Here is an 8,227-nt window from a genome sequence, read left to right as displayed (position 1 = left end):
CTTAACATTTTGCTCCTTCATTTCTCCATCTGGAAAATGGGCACAATAGTACCGGAAACATTCTTCAAAAGCTTTCAAGAATCTCAAAAGAGGCAACGACTATAAAAGTATTAGGTTCAAGATTCAATGCAGATGCTTAGCATTGTTTCATAAAATTAAATAAGGATCTCATTGTCTTTTAACTTACTAAGCTGGCAAAATTTCATTTTTCAGCTTCTGTTCTTATACATACTAATGACTATACATTAAACAACTTTCTGTATTTTCATTTCATCCAAAGTATTGTTTATAGCAATTTTAATTAACCGATCATTTTCAAACAAAACTGTAATTTCTGACATTTTAAATTTGCCTTCAAAGTCACAAACTTTTAAAGATAAAAATAGATATACTCAAAAAATCCAACCTAACTCATATTTATTGAGACACGTGAAATGGCATTTTTCCAGGGTAATCATTCTTTCCCTCTCCCAGTATGTCAATAACAAACCGGGTTTTTTTGTGGTAGAAATTCCATTTATTCTCTTCTCATTTTCTCTTTCAAGCTGAATTCTATTGTAGAGTCTTCCCTTTCAATCTTTAAAAAGTGACCCTGTACCTTTAATAGCGGAGACCTGGTGAGAGGTTTCTTTCCAAACTTGTTCCCTGGCTTCCAAGTGACGAAACCGGCTGTAATTTGAGAGCAGAGAGATCCTCAGGATATCTTTAGCCAAAGGAAAAGCTCCGCATTCCCACCCAGTCCAGAAATTGAAATACTATCAGGGGGCAAGAGGCTTTCTCTCCAGCTACACACTCCATCTCCCGGGAGCAAGGGGAAACTCCGAAAGGAGCGCTACAGAGCCAGCATCTTGCCAGCGCCCCCGGAGGAGGGGTTCCCCGCTACGCCTGTGCCGGAGGAGTTCCAGCCACCGAGCGAGGGGCGCAAGGGTGGGTGCATCCTGCGCTGTGGCGGCCGCGCTACCCAGACGCTGGTGTGCAGAGCCACATGAAGCCTGCTGGGGACTGGGGGCCAGGGAGCAGCAAGCCGGCTGGGACTGAGGCGGACGCTGTCTCGGGGAGACGCTGACTCGCAAAGACACTCCCTTCCTTGTGCCTGGGTGATAAGTCTCCTCCTGGGGTCCCTGGCCATCCTGAATATCCAGAATGGTGTTTCTGAAGTTCCTCTGCATGAGTTTCTTCTGCCACCTGTGTCAAGGCTACTTCGACGGCCCCCTCTACCCAGAGATGTCCAATGGGACTCTGCACCACTACTTCGTGCCAGATGGGGACTATGAGGAGAACGATGACCCCGAGAAGTGCCAGCTGCTCTTCAGGGTGAGTGACCACAGGCGCTGCTCCCAGGGGGAGGGGAGCCAGGCCGGCAACCTGCTGAGCCTCACCCTGCGGGAGGAGTTCACCGTGCTGGGCCGCCAGGTGGAGGATGCTGGGCGCGTGCTGGAGGGCATCAGCAAAAGCATCTCCTACGACCTAGACGGGGAAGAGAGCTATGGCAAGTACCTGCGGCGGGAGTCCCACCAGATCGGGGATGCCTACTCCAACTCGGACAAATCCCTCACTGAGCTGGAGAGCAAGTTCAAGCAGGGCCAGGAACAGGACAGCCGGCAGGAGAGCAGGCTCAACGAGGACTTTCTGGGAATGCTGGTCCACACCAGGTCCCTGCTGAAGGAGACGCTGGACATCTCTGTGGGGCTCAGGGACAAATACGAGCTGCTGGCTCTCACCATTAGGAGCCATGGGACCCGACTGGGCCGGCTGAAAAATGATTATCTTAAAGTATAGGTGGAAGGGTACAAATGCTAGAGAGAGGGAATCCAATCAGCCCCACTTTGGAGGGTGGGGGACAGAAGATGGGGCTACATTTCCCCCATACCTACTATTTTTTTATATCTAGATTTGCACTTTGAGAACAAATCTGAGGTCATCTTTAAAAAGAGAAAAATTGGAGACGAGTGATTTTGTTTTAGTTTTGTTTTTGTACATTATTTATGTGATTGTGACAGAATTGTCACCTGGAAAGAACAATTTTAAGCAATGTCATTTCTAGATGGCTTTCTAATTCTGCAGAGATACCTGTTTCAGCCACATCTAAAAGAGCACAGTTGTATGTGGTGGGGAATGAAACTTCCCCATCCTGCAGATTATGTGGAAATACCCAAACATAATAGTGCGTAGCTCCTTTTAGCCTCTAGCCTTCACTCCTGGGCTCCAAAAGCTATCTGAGTTGCTTGTTTTTCAAATGAGGTTCAAGGTGCTGCTTTGCATGCCTGCCAACCCATGGAAGCTGTTTGTTACTTCTTTTCTCTCTTATTTATTAACCATGGTCTGAGAGTTGTTTTTGTTTTTTGTAACAGTATTGCCACAAAACTATAGGCAAATCGCGTTTGCAGGGAGATTTCTGGTGCCTCTGTGGGTGTGTGTAAGTTAAAGTGGTCACATTTAAGAAGGCCAAGCTTTGTAGTGGTTGCACAGTCACACTGATATGCTGATTTGCTCTTTCTCATTGTATGTCTATGCTTTGTCATCAGTGCTATAGTAAATTACAAAGAAGTAGTCAGATTGTTTGAACATACCCCAGATGCCTATGATTTAGGTTACCGATGTATTCTTTCTCATTTGGGGTTTTGCTTCTGTTTGTTTATTGGAAACTTGTACTTCAAGTAGGGGGAATTCTAATTCTAATAACTCCTTAGCTAAGTTTTATAATTCAGGCAATAAACATGTTTTCATATAATACTGGCTTACTTTGTAATTTACATCTGTAACTTCCATATTTCAAAAAGGGGCCAATGCAAAAGGAGAGAGATTTAAGCCAGTAAACTGGATTTAAGCCAGTTTACTTAGAGTATATGATAAAGAAGGCAGGGGAATAGCCACATGTTTGGCAATTCTCTCCATAGTCACCCAGCATCCTCACAAGAAAACAAAAATCTAGCCATTGCCAGAATTTTAAATTTGATCCCTATAGGTCTGCTTAAAGACTCAAATTTTCTCCAGTTTTTCTCATAAACTCAATTGGAAAAGTTTCTGACAAGGCTCATACCCTATACCCTTATGCAGAGCAAGCATTCCATCCTAAGTTATAAACTACAATGATGTTTAATTTTGAAGCCAGGTCTACATTATTTAATTAATGGCTTTAAAAGGTGGAGATGCACTTTATTTAGTATCTTTCCCTAGCCAATTCTTACTCTCACCTTAAATATGCTTTCTTATTGCATATATGCACAGATACACACACACACACACACACACACACACGAAAATAAATAATGTTCATATTCTTCTGTTCAACAGACATTTATTTTCTCCTCTCCCTTGAATAAGAAAACAAGTTTTCCATTCCTATGAACTGTCTAATATCTTTCTATTACTGTAGGGGAAACTGAGGCTGGGAAAGGCTAAGTGACTTATCTTCTGTCAGTTATAACAGCCCCTAGTCTCTTAAATTTAAGTACAGGACTTGCCCGTACTAATATTTTTAAGAATACTGAGAAATGAGAGAGAGTGGTTGAATGTCTGAAATTTTGCTTCACTTATTGTACTTAAAATCACTTATAACTTCTTTTTGTTACTCAGGGCCCCACTTTTGTTGCTTTTTAGACCTGTGTGTAGAAAGAAGATTAATGATCACTTAAAATAGTTTCCTTCTTTATTCTAAAAAAATGAGGAAAAAATAACAGTGGCAAATAAAATCATATTTGGTACTAAAATGTTTGTAGTTTGAAGTCACAATCATTAATGCCTCAAAACATTATATCACTCACTTCACAGTAATTATTTGGTAGTTCACAGACTTACCAAATGTCATCTCGTTGATTTTCCCAGCCGTAATGGGAGGATATTGGACATGTGATAGTGATGGAAAACTGTTTTCCCTGTGCATGCTAATTTCAATCTATTGGTAATGCTTCCATACAACGTTATGTTAAGAAGGATTCAAAAGACACAGAAGTGAAGAGTGTCATCCCTAATCAGAGATATCTTCCATGGGTGCAAGAAGGGGAATGGTAACACATCTGCTATAAATTTGAAAACCCTTAAATAGATTATGTATGAGGTTCTTTCCAGTGCTAACATTCTATGATTCCTACAAAACCAGAACGAAATTATCTGGCATCCAATCACTCTACTCAAGCCTAGATGTACAGCCAGTAATCCCACAGAGTCTTATGTAAATGGCCTCAGAGGGCAAATGGGAATTTCCAGGTGGGGAGAGGAAACAATCCTGAACTGCCAGCCCAGAGAATAACATCACAAGGCTGTTCCAAACCTTCTTAGGGTGGGGAGCCAGACCTACTCACATCTTTCCTCTCCACTTCCTCATGATTCTTATTAGACCTTGTTATTCATGCAGTGACAAATTCTCTTTTCAAGCAGTGGTTCTTTTTATTTCTTAGACCATGTACTATTTTGAGAATCAAAAGAAAACTACACACTCTCTTCTCTGCAAAATCTACTTGCAAACGAATCTATACAAGTTAGGATATTAATTATTTTTATATTTGTTGACCACTTAATTTGTGCCAGGCACTGAGCTGGGTTGTTGGTCATTCTGGGATGTTACAAAGCCTTGGGGCTTCATCTGTAAACCAAGAAATTTAAAAAGCCTCTTAGAGTTTTATTTGGAACAGGAGGCATTTATTATTATTGTTGTTGTTGTTAAGTATAGTAACAATTAAAAAACAGCTAACTTTTCTGAAAACTCAGTATTATTGGTAAGGCCCTGTGCTAAGAACTTTGCCTGGGTCATTTCTCTTAATTCTAACAACAAACTGCATGAGGAAAGCATTTTATAAAATGAAGTAGACCGGGCGCGGTGGCTCAAGCCTGCAATCTCAGCACTTTGGGAGGCCGAGACGGGCGGATCACGAGGTCAGGAGATCGAGACCATCCGGCTAACACGGTGAAACCCCGTCTCTACTAAAAAAAAAAAAAACCAAAAAACTAGCCAGGCGAGGTGGTGGGCGCCTGTAGTCCCAGCTACTCGGGAGGCTGAGGCAGGAGAATGGCGTGAACCCGGGAGGTGGAGCTTGCAGTGAGCTGAGATCAGGCCACTGCACTCCAGCCTGGGCAACAGAGCGAGACTCTGTCTCAAAAAATAAATAAATAAACAAACAAATAAATAAAATGAAGTGATACATGTCAAGCACTTAGAGTCGCGCCTGAGACATAGTGAATCCTCAATAAATTTTACTTGCTGTTATTACTGTTTTTATTATTATCATTACTTTTATAGCTGAGGCCTAGAAAGCCTAGGTACTATTTTCAAGACTAAAACTGTGTAATATCTTATATACCTTACTATGATCTCGGTCTTAACTGATGATTCTCTAATGAGATATACAAGCAAATAAAAGAAGAATGTGGAGGATAGGGGATTAAAGGGGCCTCCAGTTACCACTTTAAATGTCCTCTGCAGTTCAGATTCTTGATAATGTCTGGAAGTCAGAAGCTGGTTGGCTTCCCTGTTTATAGAATTACTCATTAATACTTTCTCTGGGAGATGCGTTGTACAGTACCACTAATTCTTCTCTCAGTTGAACCACATGAAAACATCTATATAACTATTTTGAAGTGTTCTACAGGTATCTATCTGGAGGCTGTTGATGAAAGACACTAGGCTACTTTAGCCTCTGCTACCACCAAAGCCAGGCTCATAGAAGCGGTCAGAAGCTGTAAGAAGCCAGCAGGTGTGTTATGCACAGCAGTACCAAGAAGCTATCCAATAGTTCACACACTTTTCATTGCCTTTTAAACTCTCATTTACAACTCTGCTAAGGAAATGGGCTCAAAACTTCCCGGGAGGAGCCTTGAAACTTAGATTATAAACTATTTTAGTAAGTTATAAAAATGTCCATGAAACCCACTAATGATATTAAATCATACTAAGGGGCAGTGTGGTCAAATTTCTGATGTATTTTTCAGAGGAGGATTATTAAATTATTTTTTATATGGAATGTAATACTAAATTTCATGTAAAATTGGGATGTAACATTTTATATGGAATAATAATATTGGATAGAAAATAGAAATGCTAAATATGGTTTATTAATATTTTAATATAAAAGAGAAAACAATTGGAGACGTAAGAAGATTTGGTTTCAAATAGAATACAAAAAACTGCAACAATAACTAGTATAGAAAATGGGATTCCTTCAATCATATTAGTGACTGTGGAATTAAAATTGTCCTTAGGAACACTATTTCTAAAGTCTGGATCTCGATGGATATGTCATTCATTAAATATTTTAATATGCCACTATATGAGGTAGCCAGGATAATAATAGCTTATAAATATGTAAGGAAACTGACACCTAAACAAAGAATTCAAGTACAGCAATGTAGGAGATTGGAGTATGTACAAGGTTCTATGGGAGCTCAGCAAGAATTTAAATTAGAACTGTCTGGAAAATGTAGAGTAGCATATCTTAGTCTAATCTGTGCTGCCATAACAGAATGTCTGAGACTGGGTAATTTATAATGAACAGAAATGTATTAGTTAACAATTCTGAAGACTGGGAAGTCCAAATCAAGGTATCAGCATCTTGTGAGAGCCTTCTTGTTATGTCATAACATGGTGGAAAGAAAGAAGGCTAGAGAGAACAAGAGGGGGCCAAACTCATTCTTTTATACTGGCACCAACCACACCCATGAGCATGAAGCCCTCATGGCCTAATAACCTCATTAAGGTCCCGCTTCTTAATACTGCTCCAATGGCAATTAAATTTCATTGAGTTTTGGAAGTCCCAAATATTCAAACCTTAGCGCAGTGCAAATAAAACAAAGATTCGGCATAAACACACATTCAAGACACGCAGGACTTTTATTCTTGCTGCTAGGGTTATTGTTGTTTAGCCTTTTTAATAACAATTTCTGATTACAAAAGTCATTATCAGCCAGGTGTGATGGCTCAAGTCTGTAATCCCAGCACTTTGGGAGGCCGAAGCGGGTGGATCACAAGGTCAGGAGTTCAAGACCATGTCTTGAACCATGGTGAAACCTCGAACCTACTAAAAATACAAAACTTATCCAGGCACAGTGTCAGGTGCCTGTAATTCCAGCTACTTGGGAGGCTGAGGCAGGAGAATCACTTGAACCCAGGAGACAGAGTTTGCAGTGAGTAGAGATCGTGCCACTGCACTGTAACCTGGGCGACAGAGCAAAACTCTGTCTCAAAAGAAAAAAAAAAATGTGATTATCTGCTGAATGTTAATAATATAGAAAACACAGTAGCACAAGAAAACAAAATTGTTCATATTCTGAAACTCCTTCTGCCATATACTCACTATTTGCATTTTGGTATACTTTTTTCCATACTTTTCATGTATATCTATGTATATATTTTCTCTTTAGAAAAAGTATTATAATAAATATATTGTTTTGTACCAATGTTTATTTCAGGTGTTAAGAATATTTAATTGCATCGATGTTTTTTAAATGCTTAGATCTATCCACAATGTTTCAGGATGCAGAGGTTCTAGGTTCTAGATCTTGCCTCACAATGTATTAGCTGTGTAACTTTGAATGATTCTCTGAAATGTTCTGAAATTCAGTCATTTTGTTTGCAAAATGAAGATAATTATAGCTAGTGTTTATTAAACAGGCACTGTTCAAAGTGTTTTCCACATGTTATTTTATATAATCTGGTTAGAATTATATTCTAGGTTGATGTTACATTTCATAAATCTTTCAGATAAAGAAACTAAGACACAAAGAGCTTAAGTGTTTAAAAGTTACCTCCTGCAGGCAGTTAAAGAGCTATGTTTCCTGAAGTAGCTAGACAGGAATGGAGTCAATATTCAAACACAGTCTGACTACCCTGCTTTCCCGATAGTCCCTGAATGACGTTTTCCCTTTCTGAAGGCAGTAGACTGGACACATAATTTGCGAACTGTCTTCCTATTCTAGGATCTGTGATAAATGGCGTCTGAAATGAATATTTCCCTTATATGATCTTCTTAATTGGAAAAAATCAAAACCACATTTTCTTTAAGAAACTTCTTTCTCTGTTTGCATTTATGTTGGGTAAAATATGAATTCCTGATACCTGCATATGTCACTCCATGATCCTTTGCCTAAGAGCAACTGGCTTCTTTTACATTTTCCAGGCCCTTTTACATGCATTATCACATTGACTATAACAATTTTTTATAGATGCTGAACTGGCATAGACAGTTTATGGCATTCACTATTTGGCAGGCTGCAGTCCAGTGTTCACAGCTAGCAA

At 39.7% G+C, this 8,227-nt stretch overlaps 1 protein-coding gene across 1 annotated transcript; it reads left to right on the top strand.

The window, feature by feature from the left end:
- The first annotated feature begins 543 nt into the window (after positions 1–543).
- Positions 544–2,731, top strand: FIBIN (fin bud initiation factor homolog). The gene has a single exon (XM_003910110.5). The coding sequence runs from the start codon at positions 1,144–1,146 to the stop codon at positions 1,777–1,779; it is 636 nt and encodes a 211-aa protein (XP_003910159.1). The 5' UTR covers positions 544–1,143; the 3' UTR covers positions 1,780–2,731.
- The last annotated feature ends 5,496 nt before the right edge of the window (positions 2,732–8,227 follow it).

The sequence above is a fragment of the Papio anubis genome, chromosome 12 (genome assembly GCF_008728515.1).
Source record: "Papio anubis isolate 15944 chromosome 12, Panubis1.0, whole genome shotgun sequence".
NCBI classification, from domain to species: domain Eukaryota; kingdom Metazoa; phylum Chordata; class Mammalia; order Primates; family Cercopithecidae; genus Papio; species Papio anubis.
The sequence above is the reverse complement of the archived record's forward strand: the minus strand, read 5'-3'. Positions and strand labels throughout refer to the sequence as shown.

Excerpts from the sequence above, each read along its gene's own strand:
- FIBIN (XM_003910110.5), top strand. The coding sequence starts at position 1,144 with ATGGTGTTTCTGAAGTTCCTCTGCATGAGTTTCTTCTGCCACCTGTGT.